At 35.1% G+C, this 23,697-nt stretch overlaps 1 protein-coding gene across 2 annotated transcripts in view; it reads right to left on the bottom strand.

Annotated features, from left to right (window-relative positions):
• Positions 1–4,194: 4,194 nt before the first annotated feature.
• LOC139118337 (P2R1A-PPP2R2A-interacting phosphatase regulator 1-like) overlaps positions 4,195–23,697 on the bottom strand; it is a 42,219-nt gene continuing 22,716 nt past the window's right edge. Inside the window, exons 6-8 of one of the 2 annotated variants that reach the window (XM_070681599.1) lie at positions 18,367–18,523; positions 14,217–14,307; positions 4,195–10,164 (exon numbers count right to left, since the gene is read on the bottom strand). In XM_070681599.1, the coding sequence (XP_070537700.1) occupies positions 10,023–10,164; positions 14,217–14,307; positions 18,367–18,523 (390 nt within the window). In that variant the 3' untranslated portion in view covers positions 4,195–10,022. The remainder of the gene's footprint in view (positions 10,165–14,216; positions 14,308–18,366; positions 18,524–23,697) is intronic. The other variant, XM_070681600.1, reaches the window with a different exon arrangement.

The following is a 23,697-nucleotide window of genomic DNA, read 5'->3' as shown; positions in this document are numbered from 1 at the left end:
TCAGTTTTTACGGCCGGGGGGGGGGGGGGGCGGCACAATCTTGTCGGCGGTGTTCAAAAAATATAGACACCCCCCTGCATTTTTCATGAAAAAAAGATGACCCCCCCTTTGTCAGATGAAAAAATTTGATGACCCCCCCCGCCCCCGCTGAAAAACAACCAAAACCCATATGTCAAATTTACCCGCATGGTTTGGATTTGAACTCCGGTACGCGACACACTTTATTCATGTAGCAGAAATGCCAGTGCACAAACTACTCAGCCACATCCATTGAAACGTCTGTTAATTAGACGACTGTAAGGCAATTTTTAACTTCATTTCCATAGACAACTTATGTCCATGGACATTGTATAAAGTAAACTTTATTGGAGTGGTTCGCCAAAGGCAGCCCTTCGGTTAAGAGGGTCATGGGCCATTACGTAAAGTCAACTTTATTCTAGTGGGCCACCAAAGGTGGCCCGCCGGTAAAGAGGGTCGATCATGGCTATTGCATAAAGTAAACTTTACTGGACAGGGCTGCTGAAGGCGTGCGGTCATTAAGATTGCTGTGGGGTATTACATAAAGTCAATTTATTGTAGTGGGCTGCCAGAGGTGGCCCGCCGGTAAAGAGGGTCGATCATGGCCATCGCATGAAGTAAACCTAATTGGAGTGGGCCACCAAAGGCGTCTGCCCGTTAAGAGGGTCATGGGTAATACATAATGTATATTTATTGTAGTGGGCCGCCAAAGGCGGCCCGCCGGTAAAGAGGGTCGATCATGGTCATGGCATAAAGTGAACTTTATTGTTGGTATTATGTCTTGAAAATGTGGTGACCCCCCCTTTCCTATCAGTGAAAAAGCGATGACCCCCCCTTTGCAGATTCCAAAACTATGATGACCCCCCTGGATTTTGCCGCCCCCCCCCCCCCCCCCCCCCCCCCCCCCCCCCCCCCCCCCCCCCCCCCCCGGCCGTAAAAACTGAACGCTCCCTTAGGCATAAACATTTATTTTTAATGGCTACATGTTTCAATTCTTTGAAACCATTATTTTCAAAGTTGCCCTTCTACTGGCTTCAAAGGTATTGAAAGGTATTGGATTTTTCTATCTTGGTTGTCCCTGTTACCATTTTAATGACAGGTTCATTGAACTTCAAAAACTTAAAAGGAAGCTTTCACTGCTGTAATAGTATTAACAAAGTAGACCATGCCCTTTTACCAAAACCATGGACAGGAGCAAAGAAATATGGGCCTTTTTGCTTGGTTCCAATTACATCTCCTGAGAAGCTCTAGAGAGCAGTAGTAAGAGGTGATGGCAGCATTGTGTGGATAGTCAATTGAACGTGGAAGGCCCTGTGTGTGAAACTGAAGGCTGAACCTCATCAGTAGTGTTAATTGTTCTACTTCGCTACCAAGATGAGTAATTTGACCTCACCCTGGGGGCCTCAAAGTCAGGGCCTTCGGCTCTTTGTTGAACTATCCAGGCAATGCTGCAAGTGCTTGTGGCTAATTTGTGGCTGGTATGATGCATTTTAGCAATTATATAAAGCCTGTAACTTAATTCAGAAACACCCCTCCCCAAAGACCAAAGTCAAAAACGGTCTGAAGAAAGACATAACCATGTTTTAACTAGTTTTATGTCATGTAATTCAATTTTATTGTAGTGTTTATGCATGCATCTTGTTCCTTAGATGCAATCGAGACAAAAATATAATACACTTTGACTATCAACCATCTATTTTTATGATCTGTATAGAAGCTAAGAATTCAAGAACTGAAATCTGCTGGGATAAAAGACATATAAAAATATGTGAAATGAATGTCATATGCGTTTGAAAAAAATTCAAACCCAAATATTTAGTGTTGGGCAAAGAGTCTCTTGCATTGTCTGGAATAGTTGGAGTTAGAGATGTGATTATGCATTTGTCTTTAGCAGTGAATTAGGAATTCCTTCTCATTCATAATTTCAGAATTCTGTGAGCCGGCAAATCAGTTTTTGCCAAAGGTTATTAGACTAACAGTAGATATACAATAGTCCATTTGACAGCGTTCAAATATGTAAATTAGTATTCAGTCAGATAATATGTTGACGGGCCTCATGGGCAGAATTAAAGGTATACTGTCACCTGTTCCAATTTTGCCACAGTTACCATGGAAAGAGAACATCTAACCAAATACAGACTTTAAGCAGGTGGCCGCTTTTTAAAAACAGCTCCCTCACATGGGCATTTTGAATACAAAGAACGCCCTTTTGACCACATATGGGCATATTTAGATTACAGGTGACTGTATACCTTTAAAGGGAGCCTGGTACCTTGTTTAAAAAACTGAGATGCACTACAATAGATAGAGTGGGAGCCTTTCTACATTCCAAATAGGAATACCAAGGCACAGACCAAGAGAGAACACCAATTAACAGACACAATGAAGACCTGAGTGGAGTGGGGTGAATCTGTTTATTTCTTGTTATATTCTTAAGGGTTATGATGCAATTTTGTCACCAAAGTAATATATTAGTGTATGTGGTACAGACTTTTGATGTAAACCTCTCAATGAACTATGTAATTTTCCAGCTGTCAATATGACATACTCATCAGAAAAATGTACACATTTCAAGAACATAAAATTTGGAAAATTTGGGAAAAAAAATTATCAGAATAATCGGAAGATTGATCCTGATCGGTGTTTGCAAATTTCACGGAGTTTGTTCACTAGGTTAACTACCAAACAGAAAACATGAGAGAATACTTTAGATTGAGTCCTTTTAAACTTAACACTTGTTCCTAAAAAGGCATGTCGGACTAAAAATGTCCGAAATCGGGACAACTAGAAATTGTCACAATAGGGAATATCTACAAACTGTCACAATAGGGACTATCTTATATTGTAATAACGGTTCAGAAAACTCACTTTTAGATCAAATCTCCTCCGTCTCTGAAGGTTAGTTTAGCTCACACTCCCTTCCCTCTCTGAAGGTTAGTTTAGCTCAAAGTCCCTCAGACTCTGAAAGTGCAATGTCTGTGTATGTGTTAATGCAGTCAAGTAGTTGACTGAACTCGCTTTGCACGAAACCTCACCTTACCCTTTACCTAAATGAACAAGTTTTGTTTTTTGAACTGCTGTACTCTGAAAAATTTGAGATTGTGCTTTGTTTGAGCTGAAAAAAATAGTACGGTACTTAGAACTGAGTTATAATGTTACACAATTATTCATGCGCAAATCTGTTTTATGCAAAGAAAAAGCAGTGATAGTGGAATGAAATTACAGAGGAATATTAAAAATCCAAACAATTTCATTGTCTTTGTCAGTCATGACAATGAAATATGGATCAGGTCCACTTGAAGGCTTGACATTACATGAAGTTTCTGTTGGGATAGCCTTTTGACCACAGGTATCAGGTGATATAGCCTATACAACATGCATGACTGGTGGAGTGGTTTATACATCATGGGTGACCGGTGGGATGGCCTATACACCATGGGTGACCGGTGGGATAGCCTATACACCATGGGTGACCAATTTGATAGCCTATACACCATGGATGACCGGTGGAGTGGTTTATACACCATGGGTGACCGGTGGGATGGCCTATACACCATGGGTGACCGGTGGGATAGCCTATTTACCATGGGTAACCAGTGGGATAGCCTATACACCATGGGTGACCAATTTGATAGCCTATACACCATGGATGACCGGTGGAGTGGTTTATACACCATGGGATGGCATATACACCATGGGTGACCGGTGGGATAGCCTATTTACCATGGGTAACCAGTGGGATAGCCTATACACCATGGGTGACCAATTTGATAGCCTATACACCATAGGTGACCGGGGGGATGGCCTATAGACTATACACCATGGGTGACTGGTGGGATAGCCTATACACCATGGGTGACCGGTGGGATAGCCTATACACCATGGGTGACCGGTGGGATAGCCTATACACCATGGGTGACCGGTGGGATAGCCTATACACCATGGGTGACTGGTGGGATAGCCTATACACCATGGGTGACCGGTGGGATAGCCTATACACCATGGGTGACTGGTGGGATAGCCTATACACCATGGGTGACCGGTGGGATAGCATATACACCATGGGAAATGTAAAAAAATATTCTAGGTTAACATATAAGAAATCAAGAAACATTATCCTGAAAAAAGTTAATCATCATTTCATTTCCAAACATATATAGACAAAAAGTATAAAAATTTTACCCTGCTCTCTGAAAACTGACCTTTTATTGTTCTTTTTTAGTGCAAGCAGAAAACACCTCTATACAAATTCTGCAGGATTTCACAAAGCAAATTTAGTTTTAAAGTATCGAAAGAGTTTGATACTGTTGTCAAGGATAAAATTTCACTGCAAAGTTCATTTCTTCCAAAAGATACATTGTATTTGCACACTCGAAAGTGATTTTTTCATGAAATCTATGATGGTGTAAGGGTTGTGTTTACATCTAGTAAATACATGGAACAAAGTCTATACAATGATATCATATAGAGTACTGATGTCTTAATTACAGAAGTTATCTGTTATGTAAAATGATACATTTGAAAGACCTGTCATTGATAGTCAGGTGTCTTGATGAGAGTTATATCTGTAAAATTACTTTCACCAAATGCATATTTTTTATAAATATTACTTAAAATTACCATATCCTCATGGCAACAATGGATTCTAACTTGTCAGAGTTGCTACTGAGGTTAGCAACACCAAAAAATTCATAAAATTGATACTGGGGTATGTGAATTACAGGGGATGTTCCACTTAATAAAAAAAATTGAAATAACAAGTTCATGGTTCATTATATTTCTCCAATAACCAACTGAAAACATGATCAATGCCATTTTGCCCAGAGACGGGCTTTCTCTAGAGCATGGTTAATTTAAATGTCTACTGAATTTATTCTCAATACTCCTGGGTGTTATGTCATTGATTACTCCTTGAACTTATACTAAGGCAATTGTACAATTGAACATCTTACAGGGCCAAAGTTGTCAGCTGAACACATACATGTATGAAATGATATAGTCTCTGTAACAATTTACAAATTGTGGTATTGATAGTAACAGTTTAATATAACACTTGATATTGAATGAACGTTTCTAAAAGTATGCAATCAAATGAGTTGTTTCCCGGTTTTATCTGGCCAATTATGACAAATACGTTTACAATTTTACATCAAAGATTATCATAGTGGCTTGTGCATTAACTAAACAAGGACAGTGTGCTCACATTCGGTTTGAATTGGTAAATTCAAAAAATATTTAAACCAGAAAAACAAGAATTGCAAAAGCAAATAAGGTCTGCAACTTAAGTACTGGAGGTCATCTTTAGGAACATGCATATCAACTTCTATAGCAATGGGACAAGCAGATCCTACATACATAAGCAAATGTCCACAAAAAAATAGCCAGAGAAGCTTGACAAAAAGAAAAGGTGGGAGAGTGGGGAAAAAATAAAGAGTGGGAAAAAATGTACAAGGGATCTGGTAAAAAGTAACGCTACCTCATCAATCTTCTATCCCCTACCCCCTCTGGAATATCAAATGTTCCACCCCTTGGTTGACCATGTTTACATAAGACCAGCTGGTAGAAAATGTATTTACAACTTTGGGGATGTTTTAATTAATGCTATGAGTGCTATCATTCGAATGTAAACAGCACTTAAATCAGTTACAGATAGTGAAATGCCTTCCACTGTAGGGGGGGGGGGGGGAGATTACAATATATGGAATTATCCTGGATTCAAATTTCTCATCAGTTCTTGTGTGTCTTACATGCAAAAGTTGCAAAAATTACCTCAGCTTTGTTTTCTGCATCAAATTTTACTACAAATTGATATTAAACATGACAAAATTATGTTCACAGCCTTCAAAACTCTCTCACAACATATCCTGGGTTGGTGTAGTTAAGGTTACAAAACAAAATTACCTAAAATATAAAAATTTGGGGGTTTCCCAACACTTTGAGCAGATAATTTATCTAATAACATCCTTCGGGACTTTTGTAGCAAATTACAAAGCTATCAGAGAAGTAATTTTAAATACAAGTTTTCCTGACCAAAAATGACAAAATTGTCTTAAAAATACTAATTTGTATATTTCAGGACAATTTCCACATATCTAACTGTTGTCATCTCTGGACATCTGTACACCAAATATAAAAGCTGTCTGTCCAGGGGCTTTAAAAAGAATATATTTTTTAAGATTTTTTGACCAAAATTGACAAAAATTGCCCCAAAACAGTAATATTTCCAATTTTGTCGTAATTTCAACAATTAGAATGGTAACACCCTTCAAACATCCAATCCAAATTTGAGAGCAATTGGGCTAGCGGTTTCAGAGAAGAAGAAATTTTACTTAAAATGAGAAAAATAACCAAAATATTCAGCAAAAATACAAAATTCAAGATATCTTCACGATATTCATTAAACTGATTTTGATCAACCTTAGGAACCTGTATACCAAATATCAAAGCTATCAGATTAGTAATTTTTCAATAAAAAAATTTTTGACCAAAAATTTGGAAAATTGCCCCAAAATCACAAATATGAAAATTTCAATTCAATTTGTATACACTTGACTGAGGTCATCCTGAGGAACATGTATACTAACTTTCAAAGCAATCAGATGAGTGGTTTCAGAGAAAAACATTTTTTGACTAAAAACTGAAAAAATTACCCTGAAAATAGAAACATGCAAATTTCATCCCAAATTTTAAACACCTACTTTTGGCCTAAAAGAACCTGCACACCAAGTTTCAACCCAATCTGACCAACGGTTACAGAGTTTTAGCAATTTGCAGGATTTTTCCTTTTTGCCCCTCATTTGCATATTTTTAGCACAGACATGTTCATTTGAACAAATTCACATCTCCATCACTAGGTGCACCTGTAAACCAAATACTAAGACAGTAGGTGCTGCGGTTTCGCTGTTTTTGACGTGGAAAGACATACATACATACATACATACGTACATACATACCGGTATATACATACAGACATGCAAATGGCATGCAAATGAACTGATTCAGCTTATACGATTACCTCACATTGGTATACCAAATGTGAGCTAAAAATTGGCACATGCACAAATGACCCCTTTGAACTAAAACTTAAATTAACTGTTACTGAGAACTGTGCTTATTAGCAACAGGATTATGGCAAGAATATTGTTGGATTGCATTATAAGAAGTTGAAATTCAACTGTTATCTTAGTTTCTGAAGTGTTTGCTTTGGTATGACAATCGTGAAAATTGCCCATTAATATCACCACGCGTTTCTGGCACATTTCTTGATGTGATATAAATATTCTGATGAAGAAATTTTCACCAGCAGAAATTATAATGTCAATTAAAACAATTCACATAGTGAAATTTACAGATTTTCCTCACTGCAGAACTGACAAGGTAAGCATTAAGAAACTACTGATGACAAAATTACAAGCTTCATCATTGAAAAGCCTAAAAAACTTGAAAGGCAACGGTAAGAAAATCATGTGGTCTCAGGTCTAGGACATCCACTTTTTTTACTCAGGGCCTCTTAGTTTTGCTGTTGATGGTCCAACGGACTGACCAGTGAATACTAGGACAAAGTAATGAAACTTTGATTGCAAATGAAAGCAGGACTACCAGACAAAATTGTAGTACCTCTACTTTAACTTTGATATTTTCCTTGGACCATTGGTTTCAAACATATCTACTCACCCCTAAAAGGTATTATTTTAGCTTGGGAAGGAACATTGTTCACACAAATATCACTTGTACTTATAAACTACTCAGCAGAACATGGCAGGTAACTTGAACTATCTGCTAAAAGTGGTATGAACTCTGTGTAAAAGTGCAACACCTTTATCTAGCACCTCATTTTTTATCAATTCGGCAATATATTATGTGTGCGCCATTTGGTAAGATAGAACAATATGTAGTGCTTTGAATTCCATTAACTTACAACTGTAAGTTTTTAGTTTGGAAAAGTAAAGTATGGTTTCCATTGTTACATGACAGTAGTCATATCACAACAAAGCAGAAATATTATCAGAGTATAACATTACCTATGCAGTATCTTTGCTGACAAATTTCTTTAAAGTAGGAGATTTTATCAAAGTCTGCATTGTTTTACTTTATGCAAGAAACTACAATGCAATAAGACCTCATAAAGATCAATATAAATAAATATTGTACATTCTTTGATTTGAAATGAATTCATTACAACATGTCACATAAAACAATCTAGATGTATGAATAGCATGTCATGAATCTCATCTACTCTGTGTATCACATCCTAGTACAAGCAAATTAACCCTTTGAGTGCTGTATTTTTTCCCATCAAAATTTTAGTGCAACATTTTACCAATTTTTATGAATTTTTCTGTAATTTTTTTGATAATTTTGGACCATATGAGCATAACATTTCATTGACCACAGTTTTTAATCAAAATTTTGGCAAAAATCTGACAAAAATTGACTCAGGTATATTATTATAAGGTGACAAAAATTGACTTTGGCGCTCAAAGGGTTAACCATCAACTTAACTTCTCATTGACCTCTACATGCAACAGTTGACTGTATTGTGACAATTATCTTGAGTGAAACCATAAAAGGTAAGTAAAACTTTGCAGGAGCATTTTTTCTGGTATCAACACATGAAAGTTGAAAGGTAATGCTAGGCAAATATTGCAGTTAGGCTTCATAATCTCAATGTGAAATAAATTTCCATCAGTGTGAAAAGGAAACAACAGAATGAAGTCTATAATTACTGAGATTTTGTCTTAAAAAAGTAAGTAGTACAAATCAATCAGATTACAAGGTGTGAGTAGAGCTTTGAACTACAACCACTTTCAAAATTAGTTAAGTTTTTCCAGAAGTTCTCAATCATTAAATTTAATTTAATTTGAATATATCAATTTATGTACCACAAACAGCAATGAACTTTACATCAATTTAAATTCATTACACTTTTTTCAAGGGAAAAAAGCTTTTCGGATTCAGACAGCCTTCTCTAATAAATATATCATCAAGTACAACTGTTTTCTTTTGTGTGTCTTGAGCATAAATAGCCCTATTCTACAAGAGTTCATCCAAACCCTGTAAGATGTCTGTGTAACAACTAGCTACATACTCAGTGTACTATGTACTGGAAAGACTCAACCTGACAAATAGTAATACACTACATATATACCAAGGACTAACAGTGCAGACAAACAGAGAGAAAATGTGAACAGAATAAAAAAGTGAAAAGTAGAATATCCTGTCCAAATGTTGACAATCTTTTGCCATGTTGACATGTTGAAATTACCAAAAACATGGCTGCATTAGGTTTGTACGGGACAAACCAAACAGCCTCTGAATGAAATACTCATATCTTTAATTTAAATTGAGTAATCATGATAGAAAATAACCTAAAAATTAAAATATCTGCACTGAAAACAACAAGAATGCTAAATACTAAATATTTGTATTCCTTTTAGTCTGTTGAGAGGATTATGAGAAAATTTTGCTTTGCTTACCGAAGACACGTTAATACAAAGCAAATTCATAATCTTTATCGTCTTTATGTAGATTCTCCTCATACAAATGTTACACTCCATAGATACATTTATATCTAAACAAGGTATTGTTCAGGAATAAAAACAATAAATACTACCAATGGTGAGATTTTAATCTCATTAAAAGTAAACATACAGAGGACATACAGTCATAAAATGTATGAAATAGACAAAAACTTTCACAGAAAATGCTGCTATAATCCAACTCTGATATGGCAGTAATTTCAGTCTTTGATATTTCCTTAAATATGCATGAAAATGCACCAAATAAATTATCATATTATACAGCAGCTATCTGACTTTCTGTAATCTACACTTTACTATTAAATCTTATATACAAACAACTCAACTTTGCAGTTTAAATTTATCAATTGCACAGCAGTGGAAAATTTAATAGCCATCCCCACATAAATGTACCCACCCTTAGAATGCTTCTAAATTACTTACAATCCTACCAACATATTTACATTACCAGGACATCCTTTTGGATCAACTGGTGTTATTTCGTACTGGTTTAAATACATTAAAACATGAAGTAGTGGTGGTTGTAGGTGATGATGTCAGGCTGACAACAGGTCCAGATGGTATGGACTGTGCTGGACTTGTGTCTTCTAAACTACTATTTGAAGAACTGAAACACAAAAGAAAAGAGGATTTCAGTTTGAATCTGAAGATTACTTTACCGGCTTCAATAGAATTGAAAGTTAAAAAGACAGACAATGACCTGTTGAACATCATTACAGAATTCACCCAGCACAAACTGAAAACAAACTTGTTGTTGAAACTTTGCACATATTTTAACCTCAAAAAAATATTTTACATGCTGTCTTAATTCATAATGCATGTATGGGTGAAACATTATGTAAATCAATTTATCCAACAACTGGAGTCCAGTGGTAAGAAAGGAAATCAATATAAGTCACAGAACCAGCAGTTTGTCAAGATGAACTAATACAAATTTGATAAAGATTCTGATGAGTAAGTTACTCTACAAGCAACTATCGTGCGACTGATCCAGAAGGATACTTTAGGATTTTCTGGATATTGTATATTATCATGTTATCAGTACTTCATTTTTATCTCATGTCCATAGTGTACAGGAAGATGGAGTTTACGGGAGACAATGTTAGGGATCGCCTAGCTTTCCAACCCTATTAAATCATCAAACAGACTTGTCACTTTAAAAACAAAGTCTGTAAATGCAATTTGTCCAGCATAAAGATAGATTTGTACATGTATATACAAAGTCTCTGAGGAAAGTTTCCTTTCATGATGACGATCCAAATAGGGTTGGTCGAAATTTGAAAAATTTACAGCGAAAATGAAGCTCTTGAAGCCTTGCTACTTTAGTAACAAGTCATTGACAATGACATAGTCCCCACTTGTAATAGGAGTATTAGTCTTGATGGGGCAGGGAAATGTGGTCATTAAGAAGTATCACTGGAGTGTATATGTTGAGATCTATGGGCACATAGGTCTATGTCGTTGTTCCCAATTTGAAACACACGAGGCATGTCTAAGTTATGGTTCTAAATCGGGAAAAAAGATCAGATCTCTAGCTGTATTGGCCAGCCAAGAAATACATATGCGCATAATAAATGAGGTACAAGATGTGACATCTTAAGGTCTAATATCCTATCAAAGTACGTTGGTTTCGAGTTGTCAGAAAACGCACAAATTTTTAACATCGGTCGCATGGGGGCGCTCGAGATTTTGCAAAAGTGAGGGCTAAAATTTTAGTCATGGAGGGAAGTCGCAACATCACGCGTGAAGACGTCCGCAAAATGAACATGAAAGAGCTACGATAATTTTTAAAAGAAAGGAAGATTCCTCCTTCCAAAGCTAAAAAGGCTGAGTTGGTAGAGCTTGCTGAGAAATCCATTGACCTTGGATTAGAAACGAATGTAAAACATGTGAAAGAGGCTCCAAACCATACTATCCAAAACGTTTTTGTGTGTGTGTGTGTGTGTGTGCACGTGTCGAGTTTGTGTTTGATTCGTTTTGAATATGTGTTCCTACATTCTTATCCGATTGCTTATGTTAATAAAAATGTTTCTTTCGTTTCGGATATTTGTAGGGAAGTTTGGAATTGTGTGTACGTTAATGTTTTGTTCGTGTGGGGTGAGCTTATGGCGAGACGCAGTCGGGCCTATGGTGACAAAGTTGATAGAGTGGCCCTTTGACGCTTGCGTTTCGAAACCCGAGTGTGGTTTCTCATCAGTCGCAGTGTAGATTCTTTCCTTAGTTTGTGTTTGTGAAAATTTATTTTAATGCATTTTAATGATCTTGCTCTTCGAGTAGCGAGGCAAGTTCCCGTTTTACATGCGTTGGCAAGACGCCGACATCGAGACTGTTGCCGTTTCGTTTAGTATTATAAAAATCATCGCCCTCGAATAAGGTCGAATAATGTCGCTCAAACTTATGTTTTGGCGATGTGTCCGTCGAATTCAGCAGAAAATCACACGAAACGAACGATTGTGAAGCAAATTGAGTACCAGGTATGAATTTTGAGAATGATAGGGAACGATCGACCGTTACATGATAGATGAACTTGCTACTTTTCACAGTAAAATCGAACGTCGAAGATGACATGGTGGCATAATCCCTATATATAGGAAATATAGTCATTTGGTTTCCTGACACACTTTTTCTCAGGCATATGTACACACGTCTATGGGGCGCAAAGTCTGAGAGCAGAATAGATCACAAACATGTGGAAACGGTTAGGTACCCAGCTAAGTTCACGTCGTATCATCCTTATCCATTTCGATTTCAGGCGTTTCTCTTTCTTAGCATCGGGGAAACGGTGGAAGGTCACGTCATTCATCCATGGGTATTTGTCGAGTTTGCCGGCTTTGCAGGAAAAGTTTGGCATAGTCAAACGCTTACAGTGACAACAGAGCAGATGAAAGTAGACTAAACTTAGGTTAGGAATACGGAGTCTGTGTTATCGCAATGTACGCAGACCAGAGTCCAGAAAGTAGCCCTCACTTCCGGTCAAAGGAAGAGCCCCCCTAGTGGCGAAAGCTTAAAATCCTTGAATTACCGCATGGTCTTATGGTAACTCGAAACCGACGTATTGAAGGGTATAGAACTTGAGGTTACTGAGTTATGCATATATATATGTATAATCAAGGTCAAAGGTCATCAAGGTCATGTGACATCCCTATATACCAAAAATCAGACCTCTAGCTCTATTTGCTTGCCCAGAATTAGATATGTGGATAATTAATGAGGTAAAGCGTGTGTTGTCATAAGGTCTCCCATTCTACTAAATATAAAGGACATAGCACTTGTGGTTACTTATTTATTGACATAAACATATATTTTAGGTAAAAGGTAATCAAGGTCACATGACATTTGGTCAAAAAATTTCTATCCTATAGTTATCCCTATATACCAAAAATCAGAAATCCAGCTCTATTGGCTTGCTCAGAATTAGATATGTGCATAATTAATGAGGTACAATATGTGGCATAATAAGGTGTCCCCATCATACCATATATGAAGGGTGTAGCACTTGTGGTTACTGACTTATGGACAAATATGTATATTTGAGGTCAAAGGTCATTGAGGTCATGTGACATTTTGTCAAAAAAATTGAATTGCTAAGTTATCCCTATATACCAAAATCAGACCTCTAGCTCTATTGGCTGGCTCAAAATTAGATATGCACATAATTAATGTGGTACAATATATGGCATAAAAAGGTGTCCCATCATACCATATATGAAGGGTGTAGCACTAGTGGTTACTGAGTTATGGACTGAGTTATGGACAAATATGTACATTTGAGGTCAAAGGTCACTGAGGTCACGTGACATTTTGTCAAAATATCTGAGATATCTGGGTGAACGGAGGGACATGACCCAATCTATAAGCCCCCTGGACTTCATCCGTGGGGACTAAAAACTGTGTCACTGCATCCTTTTTGCAATATGAATACGATGAGAAACTAAATTTTTATTTCACTTGGCCTTATACATGGGATTCTATGGAGAGCTGACTTATACATGGGAGTCTATGGAGGTGTAAACTAAAATGTCTTCTAACATAGCAAAATTTGATCACATTGTGAAACAAATCGACGTGCATCTGTATGGGGTAGGGTACTATCCTTGTGCAAAGTTTGAAAGAAATTGACCGGGGCATATCTGAGATATCTGCGTGAACGGACGGACGCACCGACATGACCAAACCTATAAGTCCCCCCGGACGCTGTCCGTGGGGACTAAAAACCTATATTCATGTAACTGTAAACTAAAGACAAATAGCATTTCAGTAAAAATATATTCATGTTACTGGAAACTGAATACAACATTTGGGTTGGAAGCTGCAGTAAAAAACAAGCACAGATTGTTTAAAACAAGTACAATTTCAGTAATAGTTTTAGGACACTGAATGCATAGTCATTTCAAGCATAAAGCATGGAAAGCAAATTTATACTAGTGACTGTTTCTAGCAAGTGAGTAACATCAATGACATTATAAAATGAACTTTGAGATCTACTTAAAATCTTAGTTGCATACCTTTATACGTCACGCCTTGCTTGATATGATTTAATTCACTTACTTGCCAACTTTAGACAATTTTTAGTCTCTCCCGTTACAGTTTAATATCACCAGTGATGAAATCACACATTTGGCATCATTGTTACTGACTTCAATTAAGACACATACTCACCTATGATTAATTGGCTGAGGACAAGATAATGGTACACTATCTGATGACGCATATCGTTTTGGTGGACTCATCTCAACATCACAATCACCTACTAATATTAGAAGACACCAAATGACAATTAGGGCTGATACAAAGTTAGTATAATGTGTCAGAAAACTTTTAAAATAGCATATACCAATTGGATCAGTTTAGGTCAAAGCTTTAAAACCTGTTTTTACTATACACTAATGCAATGTTTGGAATGTGTTGGAATCAAGTATATTGAACATTACAATTTTATAAGAACCATTTCAGCTTTATAACTCTGTCATTACTACAAGATGGCCTCAACCCTTTTGCAACCATAGTTTGAGCTAATTATACTGTTTTGAATGGTGAAATTGAAAGTTTAAAGAGGGAAGACGGCCTATATGGATTTGGGGTTCTGTCTCCACACATATCATTGACATGATATTATTCTTTTAAATGATATAATTATACATGCTGTACATACTGAAGGCAAGCAAATACCCTGTGGATTTCATGACAAGTTTGTAATTTATCATTCACATCATCTTATTCTTTTCAATGATATGGTAATTATGCAAGTTTTACGTACTGAAGAAGAGAAAACACCTAGCTGATTTTGTGCAAAGTCAAAGTTCATAACAACAAATGCAGCATCTTTTCATTGCATGTGGGAGGAAAGGGTAATGATCCATATTAAATAACGGTTTCTATATATTTTGGTGATGACATCGTTTTCACCATGGCAAGAAAATCATGCTTACATCATGAAGAAACATACTGCATATCATTTCCAATGCATGCTATGCTACACAATCAAAACCACATTATGGTTTTGAAAGGAGACAAGCGACCTAGCGGCCGATATAGCTCCGCTGTATTTATGTAGAGAATGACTATTTTTGACACATGTTGATGAAGAAGGTGGAAATCTTTGATAGCTCATTTCAGTGGCCAGAAAAAAGTGGCTAAAATAGCTGTAAAAATACACAATTGAAGATTTCATCATACTTTGAATATATCACATTGGATCATCCCTAGGAACATGTCAACCAAAGCTATCTGGTGAGTAGTTTTTTGAGGATAAAATTTTCTGACCAAAAATGGCAACAATTGCCCCCAAAAATAAAAATTGCAGATTTCATCATAATTTCAAAAGATCAAATTTAGTTCATCTTTAGGAACCTGCATATCGAATTTCATAGCTATCAGACCAGTACTTTTTGAGAAACACATTTTTTGACCAAAAATGGCAAAAATTGCCCCAAAAAATCAAAATTGCAGATTTCATCATAATTTCAATAAATATCATTTAGTTCATCTATAGAAACCTGCATACCAAATTTCAAAGCTATCAGATGAGTAGTTTTGGAAATACGCATTTTTTGACAAACCAGATATGAACTGTAAATGCTCACGTGTTTCATTATATATTGCAGTTATGTGTAAATTTGAACCTTTGCCACATGTTTGCAACTTCATAAGTATTATGATCAACATAAAGAACAATATTCACCACAGATTAACTCTATCGGTCATTAAGTATTCAAATATGTAATTAGCTGAAATAAAAATAATTAATTTCTTTGACTGCTGTCATTGTATCACCACTTTATATAGCAAGTGTAATTGCCTTTGGTCAAGTCCTTCAACCTTCAAACTATATATTCCAAACTTTGAAAGCTCATTATATATGCAAACTATAAATTAGCTGACATGAAAACTTAAGTGCGAAATGCCTTCCAATATTGGTATAACCTGGTATAATCATCAATGTACATAGCATGTTATGCCAACTTTGATCAAATAAATCCAAGTATATATCCCTAATTAGGAAAGTTCATTAAATACACAAATTAGGAATTGGCTGAAGCAAAAATGCTTAATGCCTTTCAATGTTAGCCTACATAATACCCTAGTATCTTTAATGTACATAGCAAGCTTCATCAATTTTGGTCATATAAATTCAAATATATCCCTAATTTCAAAACTTCATTAAATATGCAAATTAGGAGCTGGATGAAGTAAAAATGCTTAATAACTTTCAATAATGTTCTATCATAGTATCTTTAATGTACATAGCAAGTTTCGTCAACATGTTTGCCACATGTTTGCAACTTCATAAGTATTATGATCAACATAATGAACAATATTCACCACAGATTAACTCTATCGGTCTATCGGTCTGGTCAATACAGATTTAATATCCCTGATTATGAAAGTTCATTAAATATGCAAATAAGGAATTGGCTAAAGTTCAAATGCTTAATGACTTTCAATAATGTTCTATCATAGTATCTTTAATGTACATAGCAAGTTTCGTCAACTTTGGTCTAGTCAATACAGATAAATATCCCTGATTATGAAAGTTCATTAAATATGCAAATAAGGAATTGGCTAAAGTTCAAATGCTTAATGACTCTCAATAATGTTCTATCATAGTATCTTTAATGTACATAGCCAGTTTCATCAACTTTGGTCTCGTCAATTCAGATAAATACCCCTAATTAGGAAAGTTCATAAAATATGCAAATTAGGAATTGGCTGATGTAAAAATGTTTAGTGACATTTAATAATGTTCTATCATAGTATCTTTAATGTACATAGCAAGTTTCATCAATTTTGGTCATGTAACTTCAAATATATATCCTTAATTTCAAAGGTCATTAAATATGCAAATTAGGATTTGGATGAAGTAAAAATGCTTAATGACTTTCAATAATGTTAAATCATAGTATCTTCAATATGCGTACCAAGTTTCGTCAATTTTGATCGAGTAAATTCAGATATATATTCCTAATTAGGAAATTTCATTAAACATGCAAATTAGTAATTATCTTTCACGTCACCCCTTAATATCTTTCAAAGCTGATATATCTTGGTGTGATCAACATTTGTAGCGAATCTCATCAAATTGTGTGCAGTCGTTGTCAATATATATCAGTTTTTCTAAAATCATTAATTATGCAAATGAGCTAAAAGTAAGCAAGCCACACCCACCAAAAACTAATCAGTTCTTACCATTTGCAAACTGAATCTATGTACCAGATTTGATTCTGATCTGATGAGCCGTTTTTGAGATATTGAGTACACAGACAGACAGACAGACAGACAGACAGACAGACATCGCTGCGACATATGCTCACGTGTGTCAACACGTGAGCAAAAAATGGCAAAAATTGCCCAAAAAATACAGAATTACAGATTTCATCAGAAATTCAATATATATTACTAAGCTCATCTGTAGAAACTTGTATACCAAATTTCAAAGCTATCAGACCAGTACTTTTTGAGAAATACATTTTTTGACCAAAAATGGCAAAAATTGGCCTTAAATTACAAAATTGCAGATTTCATCATAATTTCAAAAGATCAAATTTAGTTCATCTTTAGGAACCTGCATATCGAATTTCATAGCTATCAGACCAGTACTTTTTGAGAAACACATTTTTTGACCAAAAATGGCAAAAATTGCCCCCAAAATACAAAATTACAGATTTCATCAGAAATTCAATATATATTACTTAGTTCATCTGTATACCAAGTTCAAAGCTATCAGACCAGTACTTTATGAGAAATACATTTTTTGACCAAAAATGGCAAAAATTGCCTTAAAAATGCAAATTTGCATATTTCTGCAAAATTTGAACAAATCTGAAATAGATCATCCCTAGGGACATATGTACCAAATATCAGAGCTATCTGACTTTTAGTTTTGAAGAAGAAGATTTCTAAAGATTTTCTTACCAAAAATGACAAAATTTGCCTTAAAAATACAAATATGCAAATTTCATCTCGATTTGAAAAAATCTGACTGAAGTCACCCTAAGTAAACTGCATATCAAATTTCAAAGTAATCAGACAAGCGGTTCCAGAGTAGAAGATTTTTTTACCAAAATCACAAAAAAATGCCCCAAAAATAGAGATTTCACCACGATTTGAACAAACTGAAGTGAGGTCACCTCAAGTGAACTGCATATAAAGTTTCAAAGCAATTGGACTTGCGGTTTCAGAGGAGAAGGCAATTGTTGACGGACGACGACGACGGACAACGACGACGGAAAATCAATCTATTTGATAAGCTCCGCGTCGCTGACAGCGGAGCTAATAAAGATAGAGCTATGAATTTTTAGAGTACACTTACATTTTCTTTTTAAAGTCTGTGCAAGAATACTTGGCCTTATTGTTACAGGACTCATGCTTCTCTTACTTGAAAACGTTCTTCTTGTTGGACTAGGTGTGGGACTTGGAGTCAATGAACTGCTTCGTACTGGCATTTGCATCGACGGTGAGTAGCATTGCTAGAAATCAATAGACAAAACATTTAATTGGTAGTAGATAATTCTGGATACGATTTAGGTAGCAAACAACACAGCTGGTATAATGGATGATATGGCTTTTAGGAAATATTTGCTTACATGTTTTAGAGATGGTCATGACACAAATGAAACTATTGACTATCCATCAGCTATCTAGACAGCTAAATTGCAGGACAATATTGAAAATTTAAGTCACAAGCACAAACCAAACTGCAGTGAACATCACACATGAAATGGTACAGCAGACAACTCGTCAGAAAACATACCTAAACACAACAAATTAGCTTCAGGTTTGTTGACATCAGGTCCTGCTCTGAAGACTTATCTGTTCAAATGCTAGCTTACTTTCTTCTCAAGTACTGAACAGTGCTTCGAGCTCATGGAGATACTATAGATGCTTTATAAATATCCTTTACAATAATAATAATAATAATTAATATAAGTATTATATAGAAATAATAACGCTAATAATAATAGGTTCAATTTCTATTAAAATTTCACCATAAGGGTATTTTGGGTCGAAAAGACCAAATATGATATCGATTTCACTGCCCCATGTTTCCATGGTAACCATTTTAGGGGTTGAAAATTTAAGTTTTTCTAATATCCAATGAAAAGTTACTTTGATTGATATGGAAATTATCTAGCGGGGGAGTTCGGGTCAGAGATCACAAAAAACAGACTTATTTTAATGTTTTGAGTTGCCATGGTAACTATTCTTGGATTGAAAATGTTACTTTTTTCCTACTTCCTATCAAAGAACTATTGATTGATGTAAAAATTGACAATAAGGGTTTTTTTCTGGTTAGAACACAAAAGACTCACACTCATTTTAATGTGAGATGTTTCCATGGCAACCATTCAGGAGTGAAAATTACCATTTTTTCAAAGATTCCACCTTAAATCCAGGAATCAACAGAATGTGTTATATCAAAGGTATATTTTGGGTTAGAAAGACCACATATCCAGTGTAAAAATCCAGTAATCAACAGAAATATTATACCAAAGGGTTATTTCGGATTAGAAAGACAAAATATGATATCCATTTTTACTGCCCTGTGTTTACATAGTAACCTATTTGCGTTTTAAAATTTCAATTTTTTCCCAAAGTCCAAAGTAATCCCAGTTACTATGCAAATGCTCTCCTAAGTGTATTTATAACGGCATGAACTCCATGTTCATTTTTGTTTTATGCTGCCATAGTAACCATTTCGGTAACCACAGGTTTTTTATTGAAACCATAGACCCTCGAGAGGGTCTATATTAAAACATAATTCACTGTTTTTTATTTATTTTCTGGATTTCTAAGTAACAACTTTTAACATTTGTTCCATAATAATAATAATAATTGTGATTTCTTTGCCTACATTCTAGAAAGAATAATAAAGGTCTTCTGGCCAGAGGTTTATATGTCTTTCTTTCATGAATATGACTTTTTGTGTGTACCGTCTATTTACTGTCTGTTTTGTGCTGTTTTTATGTCTATGTTTACAACCGTTGTCTTACAAATTCTGTCCTAATGTCTTCGGAGTATGGATTGGTATGATTGCGATTATTTTATTTTATAATGTATATTGGGGCCATTCTGGTCAAAATTATGTTTTCCGTTAATTTTAGTGTGTTAGAATTAATTTTACACAGACCAGAAATAATTTTTCAAGCATTTTTAATTGTGTTTCATGCAGTCATCCCAAATAAGTGTTATATAGTATATTACTAACTTATTATGCATTTATCGAATTAAGTTTATGCCTTCAAATTAATTTTATGTGCTGAAATTAATTCTACTAGTATCCGAACCCAATCCTCCTTATCATCCAATGTACCATTATATTTATCACAAGCAGTTACAGTAGCGCACAGTTTTGTTGTTTTATTTAAAACATAATTCACTGGTACTTATTTATTTTATGGATTTATAATTATCAACGTATAATAATGTTCATTTCATAATAATTTATTTTGATTTCTTTGCCTCATTCCAGGAAGAATAATGAAGAAAAATTATTTCTGATTGTTTAACTTAAGTAAAATTATGGCCATGTAGTGGTGCATTATATTTTGTGTGACTTGGCGTGACCCCATAAACTCTATGATTCTGATATTTGAATATTGAACTGTTATTATATTTCTATATAATACTTATAGCCCCTAAACTTGTAATAATAATAATAATAATAATAATAATAATAATAAGTCATTGACAATGACACAGTCCCCACTTGTTAATGGGTACTTTAATTACAAATCCTCTGAGAGGAAAGAGTCCTCTTCATTAATTAGGTCTGTGATTAAAAATACTACGATACAGATGGGGCTTAATGGCCTAAAATGAGTTCCATGGAGGTGAAAACATAAAACCAATGTAGGCCACCATCCTAATTACAATAGGTCATTAACCCTTTGAGAGCCAACGTCCATTTTTGTCCCCTTTATAAAATAAACCCAGTAAATTTTTCTCAGATTGTCACCAAAATTTTGAGAAAAAACTGTAGACAATGAAACGTCATGTCCGTTTGTTCTAAAATTATCAAAAAGTTACAGAAAAATTCATAAATATTGGTAAAATTTTGCACTAAATTTTTGGTGGGAGAAAATTACAGCGCTCAAAGGGTTAAAATGAATCAATTACTACTTAATCAACAGGATGCTGCCAAACATTTTTGCATCCTATCCTAACACTGACAGATTTTGATGCAGTACTTTGGACATTCAACCTAAAAACAAAAATACCGTCAATGACGCTGTACCTTCTCTAATGTGTGGCCAGGTCAGGTAATTGGTTGTTGGCATGGAGTTGTTGGTAAATAGTTGATGATGTAGGGGCATGAGGTGGGATATGGACCCAAAGAACCAAAAAGATGATTAAATACATCAATCAAAAAAATTCTAAGCTACAGTATAAACTGCATAAAGATAGTCCAATGTGAAAAAAAAGTTAAATAATTCAGAAATAAGAATTAACAGTCCAAAATAGTAATGACGCACTTCCCTACTGACCTGAGTGCATGTGAAATACACAACCTGGCATCTGTAAATTAAATGTATACCAAGTGATCATTTTAAGTTACTTTTAACTGTTTTTAATGGATTTTCCAAACAGTCCTGTGGAAATGATGAAAAACGCTTATCTGGTCTTGTGTTTGTAAAACCTCATGGCTGATAATTGTCATAGTATTGAAAAAAATTGAAAGTGAAGAAATTACTGTTTTTAATAGGCATATTTTCCTTGAAATACATGACCGTGTAAAGAATATATGCTAAAAGTGTTTAAAAGAAAATTTCTTTTCAAAAAACAATTTAATCTGTGACCACAGGATTTTTATTCTTTGTGTTTAAGAATTCAAACATTGCAGTTTGTTCAATCATCTTGTGCAGTGCAAATTTACAAAATGACTGAAAAATAAAAATATTGGCAGAATTACAGTCTTTGTGATGTAAAATTATGGGTTGACATCACGATAATTGTTAATCTGTTCAAAGTACTACTACACTATAATTTAAAAAGAAAAGTTCATGCAGAAACGGTAACATATATTGTCCGCTATGTAGTGTTAATTTTGACTTTACATTAAAATATGCCTTTGCTGGATACCAAATATATAGGGCGAAATATTAAAATCAGCCATGTTCAGCAAAATCCACACAACAGCACTGATCCTTTTCTAATTTGATTTGCTTTGCTTATGTTATCCTTGTATGACAGTCAGTACAATATGGAACTTGAACACAACACAGTGAATAAGTATGCTGTAAATGAAATGGTGTGGCTGCATCCACATGCAGCAATAGGAGTGCCTTTGTCTCTCACCCCTCATTTCCAACCTGTCCCATCCCTGAAAAAATAGTTTGGTCTTATATTTATAATGTTAATAATTTCTGTATTTGTTAAAATGTGCGCATCTCAAAAACTTTTGATCATAAACATTTTCATTGTTTTTTATAGCTGACCAGTCAGTTAACCTGTTTATTTTGAATATTTGCGCATTTTTCTCAGTATTTGACATTTTCAGAATACCTTCTTATTCAATTTGTCATTTTCTAAAAGTTAAAATGCTCCTTTGTGTGTTCAAGCTTTCCACAAGCATCAAATGTGGTACTTCATATAGGAAGGTCTGGCTCTAGAGGGCGGGCATCCTGAACAGTGTTTGTTAGTTATTTCCTCCACATAAACTTCTGATTGTACTGTAAACATTGAACATGGCCGACGTCCGATTTTCCTATCAAAAACTTTCACTCATTTTCGTTCATATGACTCTGAAACTCCAGGAAACGATTGGAAAGAAAGAGTTATCTTGAAATATTGAGGTACTCGCCGATATTTTGCAAAATTAATGCGAAAAATGCAAGGAAAATGCCGACAGGCTTACACAATGACCGTTTTCAGACTCAGAGGCATATGATCATCTGCAGATTATGCAACAGGCCCATATCACGTGAGGCCATGAGGGGATATCCACGCAACTCAGTACCAAACACTAGCGCACACAGAGTGAGCAAACACAAAGTGAGTACCCCTAACGTCAGCTCAGTAGTCTGTAATAGATCGTAGTCAACTAAGAACCTTGGAGAAAGGCTTAACACTGTGGCTATGCCGCTAAGTCCCTTTTGATTTTTGTCACAGCTCAAAATCGTTCTCCTGCACCTCAACCTGAACCATGAACACCCCCACCAGTTTTATGATATGACCCATCACAATGGCATGACGTCAACGGATCTTGACAGACGGAAGTATTGACAGACGGAAGTAGTTGACACCAGCATACTGGTTTTTCAACTCTAATACCTTCTCTGTCTATAAATAGACACGAGAAGGTAAAAATCCATCATGTAAATGCAAACTAGCAATTAATTTATATATATAAATGATACCACTAAGGGTCATTGATTTGTATTTACAACACTAAGAGATCAAAATCTGTACCAAGTTTCATCAAATTTGACGTTGTATTTGTGGATATATCACTCTAATTAGGAATGTTCATTACATGCAATTACAAATTAATTTACTTGACATTGATAAATGCCTTTTTCACTGTTAAAGAAATGTGAGCTTAACATCTGTACCAAGTTTCATGAAATTTGATGCAGTATTCTTGACATATCAGACTAATTACGAAAATTCAATAATTGACATGATACTGCTACATGCCGTT

The sequence above is a fragment of the Ptychodera flava genome, chromosome 19, assembly GCF_041260155.1.
Source record: "Ptychodera flava strain L36383 chromosome 19, AS_Pfla_20210202, whole genome shotgun sequence".
NCBI lineage: Eukaryota > Metazoa > Hemichordata > Enteropneusta > Ptychoderidae > Ptychodera > Ptychodera flava.
This window is presented reverse-complemented; position numbering and strand designations above follow the sequence as displayed.